Source organism: Plecotus auritus (assembly GCF_963455305.1).
Source record: "Plecotus auritus genome assembly, chromosome: 9".
Classification (NCBI taxonomy): Eukaryota; Metazoa; Chordata; class Mammalia; order Chiroptera; family Vespertilionidae; genus Plecotus; species Plecotus auritus.
This window is the reverse complement of record NC_137783.1, coordinates 70,751,561-70,772,976: the sequence shown is the minus strand read 5'-3', so window position 1 is coordinate 70,772,976 and position 21,416 is coordinate 70,751,561. Positions and strand designations below refer to the sequence as shown.

General features: G+C 49.4%; 1 protein-coding gene across 5 annotated transcripts in view; it reads left to right on the top strand.

The window, feature by feature from the left end:
• CEP164 (centrosomal protein 164) overlaps positions 1-21,416 on the top strand; it is a 76,018-nt gene that overhangs the window by 15,449 nt on the left and 39,153 nt on the right. For 4 of the 5 annotated variants that reach the window (XM_080642818.1, XM_080642815.1, XM_080642819.1 and 1 more), the window contains 4 exons: positions 10,006-10,210; positions 16,140-16,295; positions 16,681-16,812; positions 17,489-17,566. In XM_080642818.1, the coding sequence (XP_080498944.1) occupies positions 10,006-10,210; positions 16,140-16,295; positions 16,681-16,812; positions 17,489-17,566 (571 nt within the window). The remainder of the gene's footprint in view (positions 1-10,005; positions 10,211-16,139; positions 16,296-16,680; positions 16,813-17,488; positions 17,567-21,416) is intronic. The other variant, XM_080642817.1, reaches the window with a different exon arrangement.

Genomic DNA, 21,416 nt, shown 5'->3' with positions numbered 1-21,416 from the left:
GCTGCCTCCTGCACGCCCCCTACTGGGGACTGAGCCACAACCCAGGCATGTGCCCTTGATCGGAATCGAGCCCAGAACCCTATAGTCCGCAGGACCACGCTCTATCCACTGAGCAACACCAGCCAGGGCCTTCCTGTTCTTATCCATCCATTTAATGTGTTGGCTGTACTTGAGAATGACTGCAGTGGCAGCCTCGCTCATCTCTGCTGAAAAATCGGAACCCTTTAGCTTCCCACCTGCAGTCTCCTGTCCTCTGGATCTTTTCTGTGGCCTTTCCTTGGACCTTCTCCAGCTTTCTGACATCTTTCTTGCAGTTAGTCCTTCAGCACCGCACACTGTATTCCTGGAGCTGGGGATTAATGGTCGTGTTTGTAGAATAACGGTTTCTGTTTTGTTTCCAGTATCCATCCTGAAATTCACATTTGCCTTCTCTAATAGCTTCTATCTTCTTTTTCTCTCTGTTTTTAACTTTGTATTTATCTGTGTTTTGCTTTTGGATATGTTGAAAAGCTGTAAGAGAAATAGTATCAATATAACAACACCTTCATGTACACATATGTAATAAATGAATGGCTGCAGTGATGTTGAAGAAAGGTGGATTGAAGGAACTGTCACTGGTTAAGGGCCAGCTGTGTGCCAGCTGCCTTCACACACCTGCTGGAGTTGGTAGCACTCCCTTGTCCTGTGAGGACAGCATGAAGTGTTTCCCACTTTTAAAAAATAACGAAAGTCATTAAAACTTACGTATATGTGTCCTCTTTGACCCTTACTCCCAATCCCAAGAGTGACTTGGTGAATTCCTCCCAGACCTTTAAAACATACAGAACCCCCCCACCCCCACGTTGTGTGTTTTATTTTTTATTTATTTATTTTAATATATTTTATTGATTTTTTTACAGAGAGGAAGGGAGAGGGATAGAGAGTTAGAAACATCGATGAGAGAGAAACATCAATCAGCTGCCTCTTGCACACCTCCCACTGGAGAAGTGCCCGCAACCAAGGTACATGCCCTTGACCGGAATCGAACCTGGGACCCTTCAGTCCGCAGGCCAATGCTCTATCCACTGAGCCAAACCAGCTAGGGCACGTTGTGTGTTTTAGATGTACGTGCTGTACTGTACACTGCTCTTCTCTGTCGGAGTGTGAAAGTCCCCCTCAGCCTCTTGCCCCTGCGTGCTTTTCCATGCATAGATGGACCATAATTAAAAAATCCTCATTTATTTAACTGCTTGTACTGAAGGATGTTTAGGCTTCTTTCCAAATTGACTATTATGCATGGGTCTGTTTCTGGGTTGTCTGCTGTCTTCCATTTATTTTTTTGTCTGCCTGTATGCCAGTGTCATGCTGTCTTGATTACCATAGCTTTATTATAAATCTTGAAATCGTTTAGGGTAAATACGCCAACTTTGTCCTCCATTTTCAAAGTTGTATTATAGGTTCTTTGCATTTCCATATGAATTTTAGAGTCAGATTGCCATTTTGTAAAAAAAAAAAAAAAAATCCCTTTAGGATTTTGATTGGGATTGCATTGAATCTGTAAATCGATTTGGGAGGAATGGACATCTAAAACAAGACTGAGTCTTCCAACCCATTGAGTCTGTTTAGTTTTTCTTTAATAACACTAAGATATGTTTTTTAGTATACATCTTGCCCACATTTTGTTAGATTTATTCCTAAAGAGCTCATATTTTTGATGTTACTGTAAATGGTATCTTTAAAATTTTAATTTCCAGGTGCTTGTTGCTGTTATACAGAAATAAAGTTGGTTTTTGTATATTGATCTTATATCTTGCAAACTTACTAAATTCACTTATCTCAGTTCTAAAGCTTTTTTGTAGATTCCATGGGATTTTCTACATAGATGACCATGTCTTTTGGGAATAAAGACGTTTTTACTTCTTCCTTTCCAATCTGGATACTTTTTATATCTACTTCTTGTCTTACTGTGCTGACTAGAACCTCTAGTATAATTGAGTGGAAGCGGTGACAATGGACCTTTCTGCCTTGTTCGTTAGGGAAAAGCGGGCAGCCTTTCACCAGGGAGTGTGATGTTGGCGTATGTTTTGGTAAATGCCCTTTGTCAGGATGAAGAAGTTCCCTCTATTCCTAGCTTGCTGAGAGTTTAAATCAGAAGTGGATATTGGATTTATTAAAATGTTTTTTTCTGCCATTTATTGATAGGATCATATGAGTTTTCTATTTTGGTCTGTTAATGATTATATTGATTGATTTTCAGATGTTCAACTGACCTTACATTCCTGGGATAAAGTCTGTTTGGTACATAAATATATGTTAGTTGATTTGATTTTCTGAAATATTGTTAAATATCGTTGCTCCAAAATAATAGTTTGAAGGGAATGAGGTAGACAGAGTTTGGGTATATTTTATTACTGATTCCCAATTTTATTTATTCATGATAGTCTTTGTTATAAGTTGAGATTTCTTTTGTGGCTCAGTAAGTGATCCTATTTATGTAAATGTTCTATGTGTGCTTGATAGAAATGTCATCTCTCATTTTTGGATACAGGGTTCTAGAAATGTCCTTTATATATATCAAGCATGCTAGGTGTGTTTAAATCTTCCTATGTCTTCAGGCATTTTTGTCTGGTGTCACTCTTGAACGATAGTTTCATTGGGTATAGAATTGTTTGTTGAATAGGAACAACCCTTTGACAATATTATGCACGATTATCTTCTGGCTTCTGATTTTTCGATTATCACATGTTTTCTTGGTCTAATTTGTTGTTCCTTTGTAGGCAGTCATGTTTTTGCCCTTTGGTTGTTTTCATTATTTTGTTTTTAACTTTGGTGTTCTGTGATTCACTAGTGTACCTAAGTATGGATTTATTTTTAATTACCATGTTAAGGATTGGGTGTGCTCTATTACTCTGAGGACTCATACCTCTCTTCAATTTTGGAAAATTCTCAACCATATCACTTTTCTGGAACTCTTACTAGAAATGTATTGGACCTTTCTTTTTATCCTCTGTGTCTCTTCTGTTTTATATTTTATTTTATTTTTTTGATGAAGCCTGAAAATGGCTAGTCTATTTTAAAAAATATATATATTTTATTGATTTTTTACAGAGAGAAAGGGAGAGGGATAGAGAGTTAGAAACATCGATGGGAAAGAAACATCGATCAGCTGCCTCCCGCACACCTCCCACAGGGGATGTGCCCGCAACTAAGGTACATGCCCTTGACCGGAATCGAACCCGGGACCTTTCAGTCTGCAGGTCGACGCTCTATCCACCGAGCCAAACCAGTCAGGGCTACTCTATTTTTTTAAGTTTAAATTCTTTGTTATTTAAAGTATTACATGTGTCTCCTTTTCCCCCCATTGACCCATTGACCTCTCCCCAGCCGCTCCCACTCCCCATCTGTTTCATAGTTTAAAGATTACTTTTATTTTGCATGCTGCATTCTGGATAATTTCCTTTGGCATGTTTTTAATTCACTATTTGTTTCTTTTTTATGTTAAATTTATTGTTTAAATTACCTGTTTTTTTTAAATTTAAATTTAATTTAATTGTTGATAGTATTACAGAAGTCTTTCATTTTCTCCCTTTTTGCCCCCCTCCACCCTATCTACTTGTTTTTTTTTTTTTTTTTTTTTTTTAAATATAATGATTTTCTGGTTTGGCTCAGTGGATAGAGTGGATAGAGCCTGCTGCCTGAAGGATTCCAGGTTCGATTCCAGTCAAAGGCATGTACCTTGGTTGCAGGCTCCTCCTTGGCCCAGGCCCTGGTCAGGGCTCGTGCAGGAGGCAACTAATTGATGTGTTTCCTCTCACATCGATGTTTCTCTCTGTCTCTCTGTTTCTCTTCCACTCTCTCTAAAAAAAGAAAAACCAATGGAAAAATATCCTGGGGTGAGGATTTAAAAATATATATATATATACCCACATATATATCCTCCTATCTAATAAAGAGGGAATATGTTAATTGACCCTCACGCTGTTGGCAAAGAGGGAAGCGCCCACAGCCAATAAGGAGGGAATATGCTAAATGACTGCCCCACCCTCTAAGATGGCGGTGGCCACAGCCAATAAGGAGGGAATATGCTAATTGACTGCCATGCCCTCAAAGATGGTGGCGCCCACAGCCACAAGATGGCGGCACCCAGTCTCCTCAGCCCTCCAACGCCCAGGGCAGCCCGAGGCTCAGGTAACCAGGGCTGGCCGAGGCTTGCACTGCCAGCAGTGGCAGCAGCAGAGGTGTGATGGGGCGTCGCCTTCCCCTGATCGCCGGGTTGCCTCCCACCCCTGAGGGCTTCTGGACTGTGAGGGGGGCAGGCCGGGCTGAGGGACCCCCCTCCACTGCATGAATTTTCATGCACTGGGCCTCTAGTATGTATATACTACCCTATCTAATAAAATAGTAATATGCAAATTGACAGTCACACCAACACACAAGATGGCCACCCCCATGTGGCCAAAGCTGGCTGTCCCCAAATGGACACAAGATGGCCACCACAAGATGGCTGGCAGGGGAGGGCAGTTGTGGGCAGTTGTGGGGGGAGACCAGGCCTACAGTGGAGGACAGTTGTGGGGAACCCAGGCTTGTAGGGGAGGGCAGTTGGGGGGGACCAGGCCTGCAGGGGAGGGCAGTTAGGGGTGACCAGGCCAGCAGAGGAGGGCAGTTGGGGGAGATCAGGCCAGCAGGAAGGGCAGTTAGGGGTGACCCAGGCCAGCAGGGTAGGACAGTTGCGGGGGACCAGGCCTGCAGTGGAGGGCAGTTGTGGGGGGGACCAGGCCTGCAGGGGAGAGCAGTTGTGGGGGGACCAGGCCTGCAGGGGAGGGCAGTTGGAGGGGGACCAGGCCTGCAGTGGAGGGCAGTTGGGGGGGGGGACCAGGCCTGCAGTGGAGGACAGTTGGGGGGGACCCAGGCCTGCAGGGGAGGGCATTTGGGGGGGACCAGGCCTGCAGGGGAGGGCAGTTGGGGGGGACCAGGCCTGCAGGGGAGGGCAGTTGTGGGCGATCAGGCCAGCAGGGAGTGCAGTTAGGGGTGACCGGGCCAGCAGAGGAGGGCAGTTGTGGGCGATCAGGCCAGCAGGGAGTGCAGTTGAGGGGGACCAGGACAGTAGGGGAGGGTAGTTGGCGGGGACCAGGCCTGCAGGGGAGGACAGTTGGGGGGGACCAGGCCTGTAGGGGAGGGCAGTTGGGGGGGGACCAGGCCTGCAAGGGAGAGCAGTTGGGGGGGACCAGGCCTGCAGGGGAGGGCAGTTGGGGGGGACCAGGCCTGCAGGGGAGGGCAGTTGTGGGCGATCAGGCCAGCAGGGAGTGCAGTTAGGGGTGACCGGGCCATCAGAGGAGGGCAGTTGTGGGCGATCAGGCCAGCAGGGAGTGCAGTTGAGGGGGACCAGGACAGTAGGGGAGGGTAGTTGGGGGGAACCAGGCCTGCAGGGGAGGACAGTTGGGGGGGACCAGGCCTGTAGGGGAGGGCAGTTGGGGGGGGGACCAGGCCTGCAAGGGAGAGCAGTTGGGGGGGACCAGGCCTGCAGGGGAGGGCAGTTGTGGGGGGACCAGGCCTGCAGGGGAGGTCAGTTGTGGGGGGACCAGGCCTGCAGGGGAGGGCAGTTGTGGGGGGACCAGGCCTGCAGTGGAGGACAGTTGCGGGGGACCCAGGCCTGCAGGGGAGGGCAGTTTGGGGGGACCAGGCCTGCAGGGGAGGACAGTTGGGGGGGACACAGGCTTGTAGGGGAGGGCAGTTTGGGGGGACCAGGCCTGCAGAGGAGGGCAGTTAGGGGCGACCAGGCCAGCAGGGGAGGGCATTTAGGGGTGACCAGACTGGCAGGGGAGGGCATTTAGGGGTGACCAGGTCGGCAGGGGAGGGCAGTTAGGGACAATCGGGCCGGCAGGGGAGCAGTTAGGCGTCGATCAGGCTGGCAGTGGATTGGTTAGGGGGTGATCAGGCTGGCAGGCAGAAGCGGTTAGGGGCAATCAGGCAAAGGCAGGCAGTCGGACATCCCTTGAGGGGTCCCAGATTGGAGAGGGTGCAGGCTGGGCTGAGGGACACCCCCCGCCCCCGTGGACGAATTTCGTGCACCGGGCCTCTAGTATGTATATAATGATTCTACCAATTCCTGTAAGTTCTATTATGTTTTATTTTCAATATGTCTGGGTGTGAGTTTTTTAGAATTGTGTTCTTTCATTGTAGATTCTACTCCTTTATCCCTCCTACAATAATTGTAGATGTAGTTCTTTAGACTTCTTTCACTTGTTCTCCCATGCCAAGGCTTTTGATGTGCTGATTCTTCTCTTCATTATGTCACAGCCTTTCTGTCCAGGTGAGCTGTTTGCTCCCGGGGTTTGTGATTATTTGTGGTGCACTTTGTGAGTTCATCTTCTGTAGGTTACTTTCTGTAAGTGTCTCATTGCTAGTTGTCGAGTGGCTTTATTATGGCATCTGTCCATGTTTTCTCAGGGGTCTAGACCTACATTTTGTACTAATTTCCTGACTTTGGGTTTCCTTAACACATTTTGGCCTCTATTTCTACATGTGTCTTGGGGTTTGAATTATCCATAAAATGTTATTGCCTGCCTGGAGTAGGTGGCATGTTTCCTTGTCTCCATGGCTCTTGGGGTTATTTTATTCACGGAGGGAGCATTCTTAAGGCCTACAGATAAATGCAAGCTTCTCATTTCCAGTTTCTAAACTCATGGAGTCCTAAGGCTGCATTTTGTGTTTCTAAATTGATATTAAAACACAAGTTCCCAGGGCCTGTGTCCAGATCAGATACCAGCCTTGACCGGCTCTGTCGTGCACTTCTTACTCGGAGCTCACGTTTTCCTTCTGTTTCTGGCATGTGCGATTTTCTCCTGTCTGGCGGAGTTGAAAACTTTTTTTGTCATTTTATTGTTGTTATATATTATTCTAGTATTTATTCATGTTGGCATGGGGTGAGGAAGGGCAGATGTTTTCTTCATTCAATTAAGCATATTGCCTGAAGTTTTGTATGTATTTCTTTAGAAACAATTTCTAGAATTTTAATTGTTGTGTGAAAAGATGTGCAGAATTTATTTATTTATTTATTTTTTAATCCTCAGCTGAGGATATTTTTCCATTGATTTTTAGAGAAAGTGGAAGAGAGAGGGAAAGACAGAGAGAAATATCCACGTGAGAGAAACACATTGATTGGTTGCCTCCTGCACGAGCCCCAACCAGGGCCTGGGCTGGGGAGGATCCTGCAACCAAGGTACATGCCCTTGACTGGAATCAAATCCGGGACTCTTCAGTCTGCAGGCCAACGCTCTATCCACTGAGCCAAACCGACTAGGGCAAGATGTGCAGAATTTAAATATTGTTAGTTATTATTTAATTACAATTAAATTAATTAAATTATTTTTCATTACAGTTTTTTAATCCCACCAATAGCACATGTGATTGTTCATTTAAAAATATTATAAAAAATTATCCAAAAAATTGTCAGTCTGAAGGCAAGAAATTATACCTGATTGTTTTAATTTGTATTTCCCAAGTTGTTCATAGAGTTGAGTTTGCCGTGGTTTATCTTTTGTGATTTGCTTGTTCATATCCTTTGCCTTTTTGTCTTTTGTGTTGTTTATCCCTTTATTTTTGTTAAGGAGGTGGAGCTCTTTGATTTTCTGGGGTATTAATTTTATACTACCATTTCTACTAGTTTCTCCTAGCTTCTTCTTCTTAAAAATATTTTTTATTGATTTCAGAGAGGAAGGGAGAGGGAGAGAAGGAGAGATAGAAACATCCATAATGAGAGAGAATCATGGGTCGGCTGCCTCCTGCACGCCCCCTACTGGGGATTGAGCCCACAATCTGGGCATGTGCCCTTGACCGAAATCGAACCTGGGACCCTTTGGTCCGCAGGCCAATGCTCTATTCACTGAGCCAAACTGGCTAAGGCATCCTAGCTTCTTTTTTATTATTACTTTATTATTATTTTCTTCTTTTTGTATTTAATTTATTTATTTTCTCCTAGCTTCTTGTCTGTTAATTCTCTTTATGCTTTCTTGTGCACTGAAGAACAAGGCAGAAATGTCCATTGCCATCACTTCTGTGCTGTTGTACTCGAGGTCCTACAGCTGTAAGTTACAGAATACTTTTAAATAGCAAAACTTATTGTTTTAACCATTTTTGGATATACAGGTCAGTGTCATTAAGTGCATTCACAGTATCGTGCGGCCATCACCACCACCCATCTCCAGGACTTTCATCTTCCTACACTGAAACTCTGTCTCCACTAAAGAAAACTGCTCACTCTCCCCCCGCCCCAGCTCCTGGTAACCTCTGGTCGACTTTCTGTCTCTCTGACCTTGTCTATTCTAGGTACTTCACATAAGTGGGTTCATACAACGTTTGTCCTTTGTGACTGGCTTATTTTACTTAGTGTAGATCCTGCAGGGCTCATCCCTGTGGGAGCATTCTTCAGGATTTAATTCCTTTCTAAGACTGAATAATGTTCTCTGTGTGTATGTATAGCATCTTGTTTACCCATTTATTTGTCAGTGGATATTTGCGTTGTGTCCACCTGCGGCTGTGATGAATAATGCTGCTGTGAACATCGGCATTAAAACCCAAGTTCCCAGGGCCTATATACAAATGTCTGTCTGGATCCTGCATTCCATTCTTTTGGGTATATACCCAGAGGTTGAATTGTTGGGTCATATGGTAATTCTATTTTCAATTAAAAAATTTTTTTTATTGATTTCAAAGGGGAAGGGAGAGGAAGAGAGAGAGAAACACCAATTGACTGGCTGCCTCTTTCACACTCCACACCGGGGATCGAGCCTACAACCCGGGCATGTGCCCCGACTGGGAATTGAACTGTGACTTCATGGTTCATAGATTGACGCTTAACCACTGAGCGACGATGGCCGAGCTCTATTTTCAATTTTTGAGGACCTGTCATATTGTTCTCCATGGCTGCACCAATTTACATTCTCACGAACAGAGCACAAGGGTTCAGTTTCTCCGCATCCTTGTCAATACTTGTTATTTTCTGCTTTTTTGATGCTAGTCATGCTAATAGGTGTGGAGGGGTATTTTGTTGTTGTTTTAACTTTCATTTCTCTAATGTTGAGTGATGTTGAGCATCTTTCCATGTTGCCATTTGTATATCTTCTTTTTACATATAACCCTCATATTAAGTACCCCTGATATTTTCTCTCATTACTTCTGTGTATTTTCTATCTTATTTGAATAGAGATTGAGTTGTCATGTTTCATCAGGAGCCAGATGGGGGTTCCACTGGGATCATATGGATTAGAGGATTATTGGCTTGTTTACAGACTTGAGTCTGTTTATTCAGGAACATGGAGTCTCTCTCATTTTACCCATTTTCCGGGCTTTTCAGGAAAGCTTTATAAAGCCTTTGCCATGGGGATGTACCCCTGGACATTATATCTTTTATATTGCTCTTGTGAATGCTGTTTTTTCTGTTATTTGTACTAATGGGTTATTGATAAAGGTGGGTAGGGTAAATGGCTGCAGCATTTTGGACTTGTCCATGGTGTAGTTCAAATTCTTGAAACCCACCTTCTGCATTATTTTCCTCTGTTGCTGATTCCACTAGCTTGGACTTGCACCTCTTCTGTGTTTGGCGGCTTTTATAAAACCAGAGCTTTCACAATGTATCTCTCTTCCCCGACCATTTATAACAATGTTCAGCAAGGGCTATCCTAGGTTTCATTGTCAGTACACTGTAGTATTTGTACTTAACTATCTCAAATCAGGTTTATTCCTACACCAGTCCAGCATGAATTCCCAGGAACCCCAGTGACTTTACATCTCCATCCAGGTATCCCATCCTGTGTTCCTATCTAAGTTAACTCCTTCATTCTTAGCTAAGTGCTACCCTTCAATTTTGTGTTATCTTTTCCTGACTTCCTCTCTCCTTCTCTCTGCTCTCTCCTTTCTCTTTCCCCCAACTCCTCCTCCTCTGCCTCCTCATCATTTTTCTCCTACTTTCCCCCCTAAATAGCTGTGGACTTGAGTAGGAACTAACTGCTGGCCTCTGCTCATCCCCAGCCAGGACATCACAGGTGATATTTACTATTTTAACTTTGCCAATGGGCAGTCCACGTGGGACCATCCATGTGATGAGCACTATCGGAACTTGGTGATCCAGGAACGAGGGAAGCTGTCATCTTCTGGGGCCATTAAGAAGAAAGACAAGAAGAAGACAAAGGAAAAGAAAGACAAGAAGGACAAAGAGACCCCCAGAAGTGCCATGGTGAGCCAGTGGGCACCAGCTTAGAGGGGCCAGGCTGCCACCTGAGGTGATACTGGGAACTGCTAGGTGTGTGCAGCTGGGCGGTGAAGAACAACAGTTGATAGTCATTTCTCAATGGTACATCCTCCGGAGTGTGCCAGTCTTCTGACACATTTTCTTTCAGCTTCTGAAGTTGTTACTGTTTTTAAACAATTCCTTTTCCCCTTGGGAAGCACATATTATAGAGTAGGATTGGTGGGAGAGTGCCTGGCTGAGGAGGGTGGTTTGCAGGAATACTGAAAGAAGTGATGCCATCTGCCCCCTGGAGAGGGGGCACAGGGAGCAGCTGGCAGAGGCCAGGGAGCCCATGTGTGTCTCAGTGGTGGGATCCTGGACGTCAGATGAACCACAATTGAGCTGTCAGAGCACCAGTGCCTGCCAGGTCCCTGAGAAAAGCTGTAGGGCTTCTCCACTCCTGGGGCCTGTCTGTATTGCCAGGGCCTAGGTTAGGAACGAGTAACTGAAATGTGACTGCAGTGGGATAACCGTGGTCTCCAGTGGCTGTTGTGCTCAGATTTGAAGGTGCTTTTTCCATTTTTGTTTGTTTGTCCCTTCAGTATGTCTGCCTTTAGGAGGTAGAGCCATCACCTCATTTTATAGGCAGAGAAGCTGAGTTGGAGCTGTACTGTAGGAGGCCGGGCACTCCCAGTGGCTATGGCTGTGGCCGCGGCTGCGGTTGTGCCAGGGCAGGGAAGCTGCCTCCTTCCCTTCACTCAGGTGTGGGCAGGCGGCAGGCGGCAGGCTGCGGGGAGCACTGGTCGGTGGGCAGAGCACTGGACCTATCAACCTTGTCAAGTCCATTGACTTGCCCTTTTGTTTATCGTCTTCATTCCCACCAGTGCCTGGTGCTTCCTTCCGGGAAGGTTTCCCACCTGCCGTCCTTCCCAAGGCCAGTTCTGGCATTGGGTGGTTGCTCACGCACTTGCCCTTTATCATTTCTAGCACTGCTCATGGTTCTGAGAGTTGGGCCCGGTATGAGTGCTGCAGAGTGTGATGGCTCTTTTAGGGTGTCTTCCTGCCCCAGCACTCTCTGGCTGCCAGGCCCTCTCTTGGCAGCACCAGCTCTGCCTTTGGTAGAAGACCGAGGCTGTACTTCCAGGGTGCAGCTCCCAGTTAGGTTCCCTTTGTCTCTCCCTAGCTCATGCTGGCCGGCCTTGAGGTGGGTGGATTTCCTAGCGTTAACCAGCCGCAGGCTGAGCACGTGATGGTACCTTAGGGCTTGTCTGGCTGGCGATTTTCAGGCTTTGGTTAGTGGTGGAGCCTGTCTCAGATCAGTTCCTCTGGAGTCCAGCGTAGAGAAGATGCAGGTGCCTGTGGTTGCACCCGGGCTGTGGGTCTTGGTGATGCCCCTTCCTCATCGCACGTACCTTGTAGTGCTCCCAGGGTGCCACGTGGAACCAGCCTGCAGGGTTTGTAAGCCATTGACCTAGTCTGGCCTCCTCTTTATGAAAAGGAAACTGGGGCCAGAAAACAAAGCCCCAGGGAGCTTTGAGCATCTCTTCCCTCTTTGGTTTTCATTTTACTTGGCGTGGATGGTGGGTCTCTGCTAAGGGCTTGCCCCGGGCTGAGGTAGCAGGTGTGAATCCAGAGTGCTCTGTCTTAGTGTTCTCTGCATGTTTATATATCCATCTAGGACACACAGCCTGAGCAGGGACTTCTGCCTTCTTCCTCCTCTCTCCGTGGCCCGTCCCCTCTCCCAGCACCTGGGCTTGCTGATCTGGATCTATACCAGGACATGCAGGCTACAAGTGAGGGCTCCTTTCAGAGAGGGAAGAGTCCATGCATGCTTGGTGACACCCCCTGGGCCCTCCTGGGCACCCCGCCCAGCAAGCTGCAGCCGCTCTCCAGAGGCCACGCTTTCCGAACCCACCAGCTCTTTGCCGACGTGGAGAAAATCTTAGGCAGGGCCCCAGCCCAGTGCAGGACAGAATTAGGTGATCAGCAGGGTCTGGAGAAACCCCAGAAGCTGACTGAGAAAATCTACCTGGGGTTTTCAGACCCTGAGATAGAAGAGCTGGAAATGAGGACCAAACTCAGCGCTCTGGGCCCCGAGGACAGCGGGCCCCTCCAGAACGGGCAGGAGGTGTTAGAAAGCAGGAGCCAGGCCTCTGTCTCCGAAACCAGCAAGAGCCCACAGCTGATGGGGGTGCAGCACAGCACTGGCCCTGCGGGAGACAAAGGCCAGAGCCCCGTTCCCTCCACGTCCCCCGAGGGGCACCCCTCCCTATACCCTTATTCTTCAGACCAGATGCTCTTGTTAGATAGTGGCACTGCTGAAGGCCTGTGCTGGCAGGATGTTTCTGGGGAAGGGGCGGGTGTGGGCTGGGGAAGGAGGAGGAGAGAGCCCCCAGGATTGTGGACGGGACAGGTCTCCAAGCTTGTCAACACGGACAGCCCCGGGAGCTGCAAGGGAGCAGCGCCCACTGACCCTGGGGATCCAGGGGCCTCAGCTGAAGATCCATGCCAGGGGCTCTTCCGAATGCCATCTGACACTCTGGCATCAGAACCAGCCCAGAGTGCCCCTTCAGGGAGTGCCCCGGGGGCCTCCCCTGCCAGTGAGAGCAGACAACCCCCAGTGTGTCCAGAGCCTCCTGAAGAAGACAGGAGGCCCAGTGAGTGTGAGCCTGACTTAGAGAGCAGCAGCGGCAGTGGCCTGGCTTCTCCCCTCAGCTCGCAGGTCATGGGTGAAGTGAATAACTTCCTGTGGGATCTGCAGAGCTCTCAGGGGTCTGGGCGGGGTGGGGGTCAGTCAGGCCCCGGACTCAGAGGGCTGCCCTCTGGCCCCTTCCTGGTGCCCCAGTTGCCCCACCTGCAGAGCTCTGCTGAGGAGCAGTCAGAGAGCGAAGACTATTCTGAGGACCAGAGGTTCTACCAGCACATCCTGCAGATGGTCAAGATCTCCCGGCGGCTGGAGGGCCTGGGGCTGCCCGAGAGCATGCAGGAAAGGCCGTGCAAAGAGCTCGCCAGCGTGGTCTGCTGCATGGCGGCCGAGTCTTCCAGGCTGTCTAGTGTGGGGGAACACGAGGCCATCAGAGCCCTGGAAAGAGACTCCAGGTTTCTGGCTTGGGGACCAGAGCAGCTGGAGCATCCTCAGGAGGGAGCCCTGGCCCCTGCTGGGCAGGAGGCCACTCCGCAAGCCTGTTTCCAGCCAAGCAGCAGCCCTCTCAGGCAGGCGCTAGTTGAGCTGAGCGCCAACGAAAGGCTCGCTGTAGAGCCAGGCCAGATGCAGCTTCTCCACCAGGTAGGCTTCTCCGCGTGGCCTCCAGGCCTCGGCGCCACGGCGACAGTGGGCAGGTGGAGTTGACTTGTCAGTGGGGCCAGCAGGTCTGCTTGCCTGCTGAGAGGAGGAGGAAAGCAGAAGTCCCTGCTCAGGCTGTGCGTCCTGCAGTCTCCCTTGGTAACGATAGATCCCTTCCCTGCTCAGGGTGGCCATCTGGGGGATGACAGGATTTCCCGTCTCTCCCACCTCATCACCTGCAGGAGAGGGTGGGAGGCACCTGGACTTCCCTAGTGCCTCCCATGCTGGGGAGGTGGTGAGTTTTGAGGGCGAGCAAGTAGCACTCCTGCAGGTGTAGGTACCTCCCCAGGATCTGATTGTAGAGAGAGGCCCTCCTAATCAGACCCTGCCCCCAGCTCTAAATCAGTCCCTCCACAGAATCACACAGAGCTTGAGGTCATGTCATGGGCGGAGGCCCAGGCTCTGCCAGCCAGTGAGCTGCTTCTGCTCCTGGCTTCCCAGGGTTCCCAGAGACCATGTGAACCTGCGCCAAGCTGTGCAGGCCCTGTTTGTGCCTTCGCTTCCTCCCCTACTGGGATGTACCACAGGGCTTGCCCTGTCATTTTGGCCCTTTATCCCTTTAAGGAGTCACACCCTATCCTTCACTTAGAAGAAGTCAAGTTGCATCAGAGACTATGGGGTCCATTTGAATCTCCCTGGCTGTTCTCTTGCCCCGCTGTGGCTTTCCCTGGTGTCCCTCAGGCTCCTAATGGCTGGCGTGCACAGCTCTCCGCCTGCCCTAGTGACCGCTGTGCACTGTAGATACCCACCCACTAGGCTGCAGGTTAGCCTGTAGGTTCTAGTTGGAGCAGTGGCAGCAAGTGCATCGCTCTGAGGGACAGCACCACGCGCAGCCATCACCAGAGTTAATGGCCATCTCTAGATGACCAGCTAGGAGCCAGGGATGTATAATTTCCCACTAACCACTGGTTTGGTAAAGGCCGGAGAGCAAAGCCCTCAGCATGCCTGTCTCCCTCCCTCAAGCCCCCAGCACATTAGCAAATTAGCCACGTTAGGAGGCTGTAATTTTCCATAAATACAGTGTGGGAAGTATTGTGCTTGCTGCTACATGGGCGGGTTAGGAGGGGGGGAGTAGGGGGGAATAGGCTTGGTTCACTCCCATTTCACCTCCGAGAAGCTTGCCTGGGCCCCTTTTCTGCCCCAATCGGGAGGCAGTGGAACATGCTGGCTTAGGGAGAGCCCTGGCTTCCAAGCCCATCTCTGCCCCCACTGCTGGCTCTGTGACTTTGGGCTGGGGTCTTGATCTCACCAGTCTCTTTTGGCTCCTGTGGGGAGGACAGTGGCCTTAGGCAGTGGCCAGAGGTCAGGGAGACGTGGCATGGAAGATGCTAACTCGGTGCCTGGTGCTTGGGTAGTGCTGGCCAGTGTTATTAGCATCACCTCCTTTCCCGCCTGACAGGGACACTCCACACTGGGCCAGGTGATCGGGAATCTGCAAAGGGCCGGAGTGGCTCTTGTGTCACCTTTCAGGTGGACATCGATGCCCTTCTGCTGCAGGAGGGGGCGCTGAGCAGAGCCTGCCTGGGGTCAGGCCGCTCGGCCGAGGCTGGGCGAGGAGTGGGCTGTCTGCCTGTTTTAACTCTCACCCTCTCCGGTTCCCTTTCTCTTCAGTCCCAGTGGGATTGGAGAGAAATTGACTTTTGGGTTGTTTTATACATTTAAGTTTGTGAAGTGATTTTAGAGAGCTCTTTGTAAATGTGTTCCCAGAATGCTACCCTTGCCTCTGCTTCTAAGCCCAGACTGGTGTGATGTGAGTCCCTACAATAATAGCAACTCCATAGCGTGGGGTCGCCCTGGACCACTTGCATATGCTCTTTCATTCATGATCTCATTTGAACTGCTCCACAGACTTGCAGTGATAGGACACACATCTCTGTCTCCCAGAGGGGTAAACTGAGGACTCAGGAGTGTGGGGGTAGCCCAGGTCTCAGGCTCCGAGTGATGGCCTGGCTCTCCCGCCCGTACCAGCGTGGAGCCGTTGGAGAGCAGGGAGGAGCAGGCCCTCTGGAGCCTCCGTCAGCTGCTTTCCTCCTCACTGCAGCGGGGCACGGGAGCCCTCTTCTGTTGCTCACGTTTATTGTCCGTAGTTAATATTTGAGGGCAGACATGCCCCTATTACACACAGTCAGACAGCACCGAAGGCACCTCACAGAATGCAACAGTTCTCGGGGTGCCCCTCTCTGAGCACCTGCTCGCTTCTGTGTGTAAGCAATGTGCTTGCACTGCCATTTCCCCATTTGTCAGTGTACACTTGATCTGTAGAGACTTCTCATCCTGGTAGGTGAGCTCCCGGCTCTGCTCCCTTCCCTGCTCTTCCTGTAGCTGCTGGAAGGACACAGTTCTGCAGCCTCTGCCAGCTGTAGGGACATGTGTGCTGCGAGGCAGCAGCAGGGGCTGAGGTCGGGGCACCAGCTGTGGTTTCTCAGGCTGGTAGGGCAGTGATTCTGGAGGTTGTGTTTCATGAGCAGCCTCTGGACGGAGGTGGTTTAAATTTGAGTGGCAGGATGTAGATGTTCCATTTTTGTTTCTATCTCCACCTCGCAGAGCCACATGGTTTCTTAGGTTTATAACAAGACGTTTTCTGTTGACCAGGCCCTGGGCTCCTCACTAGCCCCAGTCCACGTTCCCCTGGGGGGCCTGGCTCCCTTACGAGGCCTCGTGGATACCCCACTCTCTGCTCTTCGCGCATCTCACAGTGTGAGCTTGGGGAGCTCTGTGGTGTCTGGTCAGCTTGGAGAACTCACGCTGGTAAGTGCTTTTCGTACGGTAAGTGTATTGAGTTACCGTGGGGCCTCCTTGGGCCATGCTAGGAGTTACGTGGCCCACAGATGAGAAACAGAGGGCAGGGGCGGAGTCCTCAAAGCTCATAATCCAGTTGGGGAGGTGAGTCGCACCTGTGTGCTGCTGCAGGTGGGCTCTCAGTGGGACGCCCCACGCCCTCGACACTGCAGTCCTGCAGCCAGGGCAGTGGCAGTGGCAGCCGGGACGGAGGGGTCAGTGTGCACTGCAGTTACCAGGGTCAGCTTTGTGGATGTGGCTGGCTACTATGGAAGAAATCTAAACCAAAAGAGTGGGGAGAGCATTCTGAAGGTCTTCCTTGTGAGCCCCTTGACTTTCTTTCTCTATTTTGGAGCCTTTGCAGGGTCTCAAGACTTCTGCTCATATGCAAGGTCTCTTGGGCTCCATCCATGAGGACAAAAATGCTCTCAGCCTCTTGGCTTTAGGGGAGGAGACCAGCGAGGAGGAGGTGGAGAGTGATAACCAGGTAATGACGCATCCTCCTCCTGGCCCGAGGACCCTTGGTGCTATTTTTTTTGAAAAGTTTTTGTTGTGGTAAAATATATATAACATGAAAGTTACCATTTTAACTAATTTTAAGTATACAATTAGGTGGCCTTAATTACTTCTACAGTGGTGTGCAGTTGTCTACACTGTCCATTTCCAGAACTTGTCCATAATCCCAAATAGACACTCTGTGCCCTGAAAGATAACTCCCCATCCTTCCCTCTCCCGGCCCCTGGCACCTCTGATCTCCTTCCTGTCTCTGAATTTGCCTATTCTGTACATTTCCTGTAAGTATAATCATACAGCATTGTCCTTTAATGGATGGCTTTTGTGTGGCATAATGCTCCCACGGTTCCTCCACACGTGTTAGAACTTCATTCCTCTTTATGGCTGAATAATCCTCCTTGTAGGAATAGACCCCATTTTGTGTATCCATTCATCTGTTGACGCACACTTGGGTTGTCATCACCTTTTGCTAACCTCTGCATGACTTTGAAAATAAGTACAAATAATTTTGCGGCCCACAGCTTCCCTTCTGGCCTGGTCTGTATACCTCTTAGGTCTGATTGAGAACATATAACCCACAGAGAGCCTTGACCCTCACTTGGGCTGTCCAGTTTCCTCCAGCCGACCACTCATAATCGTTTTTGTTTCAGAGTGTCCGCAGCTCAAGTGAGCTTCTTAAGAACCTGCACCTGGACATTAGGGTGCTGGGGGGCAACTTCGAGTATGAGGTAAGGTCCTAAGGCCCCTGCAGCAGATGTTGTTTAGCCTGGTGTGTCCCTCCTCATGGCTTGTGCCTTTCTCCCTGTGGAATGTGTATTAGGAAAGAGAACCGTGTGTCCCACTCCTGTTCAGATAGGATTTCTGGGGCTTGGGGAAGCACAAGAGGGGAAAGGAATTCATCTATTTATTCATTTACCAAATAACTACCATTCATTGCATGTTTTTACAAAATAAGGTACTTTGCTAGGTGTGTAGGTCATAAAATGCCTAAATTAGATGTGATTCCTGCCCTCTAAAAGCTTATAAGTCTCATAAAGGAGAGACCTAAAGGGCTGGAGTACCGAGTAGAATGCAGTGAGACCGCCAGGAAGTAACAGAGGCCCAGGAGGGGGCGTGGCAGTCTCCTGTCCATTTGGATGGACCAGGAGAGGCCACAGAGAAACTGACCTCAGGTGAGTCGAGAACAATAGGCAGGGCTACAAGCAGGGTGAGTGGTGGGAGTCCAGGTGCAGGGGACTGCACAGGCAGGGGCCGGGGTGTGGGGTGCGTTTGGGGAAGAGAGGATACAGGGCGTATGTGGGAGAGGACTGAGACCGCGCTGTGGGCTGGGCTGGGCTGGGCTGGACTGCGGAGGACTGTGTGCCAGCTCTGAAGTTTGGATTGAATGGCAGGTGTTGGAAGCCATCAGAGGTTTCAAACAGGGGTGACCTCACCAGCTTCCGCACACTGGTGGGATGCTGGTGTTACAGGCCACTGTGTGAGGCCCTGTGGAGATACAGGTGTTACTAAGGTCTGGGTCGGGCTGGCCTCAAGGAGTTTGCAGTGGAGAGAGAGAAAGGATTAGGTTCTTGGCGTTTAGTAAGTGATCAGTCGGTGGTGAGGAAATGAGGATCTGGGAAGCTCTGAGCAGGGCAGCATGTACACAAACTCTGGCACAGGCTTGCAGGAGTCCTGAGGGAAGAAATTACTTGTCTAGAGGTTGGGAGAACTTGGTGGAAGAGAGGACAGTTGACCTGGGTCTTTAGAAGTGGGTAAGTTTTGGAATGGGGGAGAATGTAGGGGATATTTTAGACAGGCAGACATCTTGAGCACGAGGACTGGGAAATGCAGAATATGGTTGGGAGTAGTTTCTGGAAATCCTGCCCCCAACAGTCCTATTGCTCTGATCTCTCTCCCTGGTCTGGCCTTCACTGCCACCAGGATGTTCCTTATAAAAACAAACAAACAAAACCCCAAACTTATCATATGTATCAAATACCCCCAGATTCCAATGCACTTTTGTACTTGAAAAGGAACAAAATACTATATGTATTTTGGTGTGCATTCATTTTTAACAATTAGCATTTCTCTCAATATTCCCAAAGTATTCACACAACTAGTAAATCATGAGGTTAGCAACTCAGATTTCCCCAAACATTTAGTTATTGATTGCAAGCTTAGTTAAACTTTTCCAAGTCTAGCATGCCAAATTCTTTTAAATTCTTCAAACTGACAGCTGAACAATGCTCATGCCACAGATTTAAATTTGCTTTCTTACAATCCCTTAATATTATGTCTTTCTACTCCCTTACCACGGCCCTGTTGTTTCTGACTCTTATGTTTTGGTCCTCGGCCGCCCTCAGAGGCAGGGCTGACGCCTCGGGCTGGCGGAGGTTGCGGTGTTGGCTGACAGGCCCTGAGTCATGGGTGGGTCTTTCCAGGTGATCCTGCTCCAGCCACAGCAGGCCCTTTTACAGTTAGGCTTTCTCTAGAACAGCGGTCACCAACCTTTCGGACCTCATGGACCACCAGTGGTCTGCAGACAACCAGTTGGTGGCCACTGCTCTAGGGCGGTCCATGCTATTGGCTCTGCATAATCAGATGCGTTTGGATTGTGATTTTGACATTGTTTCTGAGTGTCCCGTGTTTATCATCAACCTGATCTGTGTCTGTGTTGAAACTCTTCCTTCCAAATGGGGCCTGGTCTGCTTGCATTAAATCCCAAGCCTTCAGTCTGTTTGCTTCCCCAAATGACAACTCTGTTCCTCTTGTTGACCATCAAGACCTTGTACTGACGGTGGAATCAGCAGCTTAGGGTCTGAGCCCTGGAAGAGGATGTGAGTAGGAAGGGGGTGGCTTTAGGAGAAAGGATGGTCTCTACGAGACGGAGCAGATTGAGAGTGGAGAGTCTACCCTACACACGTCTGTGTGTCAGGGCCTGCCCCCTGCCTGGACCACAGGAAGGGCGTGGGCAGGTTTGGCTGAGCAATGGAGGGAATGGAAAGGTGAGTAAATGAGTGGGCTATGTGGGAGCAGGGTTGGTCCTGGCAGGCTGTGCTGTGTTTTCTTCCCATGGCTGTCCCATGGCCTGGGGAGAGTGGACACTTGGTCTCTGCTGCCAGCAGGTGGATTAAAGATCCCAAAGTGGGTCCATCATGATGAACTTTGACTTTGAGCTAGTTAATTTTTGCTTTATCATTTTTACTTTACAAGTGTCAAAAGAAGGGGGGATTTTCTTTGACGTGTCCTGGATTTCCAAGAGCTTTCCTTCTGATGATGATAGGCTGTTTTGAGTGAGTGGATACTTTTAAACATATTTCGTCTAACCTCTTTAATATAAACAGGCTGCTGGTGTGGTGGGACAATGTCTGGAGTGGGAGGCGTTAAACGCACCTTCCACCCTTGTTGCAAGCGTCTCAGTAGATACAGTCATTTTTTGCCACAGGGAGTGTTGAATTCCTGTGCTCTAACGGCAGGATCGAGGGCTTTCCTGGTGGGGCAGGGTGGTGGTGGGGATGAGTGGGGAAAGGGCATGTTGAAGGAGTTGACAAAGCTGCCTCTGCGTGGACCACGCCCTCTGAAAACAGCTGTTGTCCAAGCTTCTATCTAGACCTTAGACCTCTGAGGTGCCCACCTCTTCACGCTCTGGGCATCTCAGGCAGCCCTCGGGGAGGGCTCCTCAGTTCTGCCTGGCTCGTTGTCAACAGTCACTTGCTCTGGATTCCAGGAGAGGGCAGTAGGATGGCAAGAATGACTCTCCTTCCCCTCCTCTCCTGCCTTCAACTTAAACCCTTTTCTAGTCTGTGACAGAATCAAAAGGGAGAGGCTCGAGAAACAGACACTGGAAATGGGTGTGAGGAAGAGGGAGGCGGAAGGGTGGCGAGCTGGCCTTGTGTTGCTGGTGAGAAGCCGTCAGCTGATCCCAGAAGCAGAGGGAGCTGGGCTTTGGAATAATAAGATGATGTCAGTGCGACTGGAAGGTGCTAACAGCACCAGGGAGAAGTGCAGAGAAAGGGGAACGGCTGGGTGGGAACGAGATGTGGAAAGACTGCACTGATGATTGATTGGGGGGGGGGGGCGTCTCCCTGGGGTCACATGCGGTCGCCATGGACGCAGAGTGTGCCAGCTCACTTATTTTAATGTGAGCCACGTTTTAATATGGTAACATTTAGGCAGGCAGAAGAGGATAAGCCCCATTGTGGGAAAATCTTCTTTTGAAAATTGAAGCTTCAGAATGGCCTGGATGGGCCTAGCAGCCTTTGGTCCAGCCATGTTTCTCACATGGACCTGGTGTCCTCTGGTTTTGGATAGGCTACTTATTTTTCCATCATCTTGAATATTAGTAGCTGACATCTGTTTAGCAGCTTTTCATTTAATGAGCAGTATAACAAATGTAGTCTAATCCCTGCATAGCCATGTAAGGTCAATAACAGATCTCCCTTTTGTAGAGTGGGTGCTCCATACCTGCAGGACACCCTCCTTCATCTCTACTTACTTGTTTCTACAGTTTCTGACCTCCTGGCTTCCACCTCCCTTCCCTCACCTGGGCTGGCAGAGGGCGTGTTCTAGTTGAGGCTGTCTTAGCCACAGTTCAGCAGA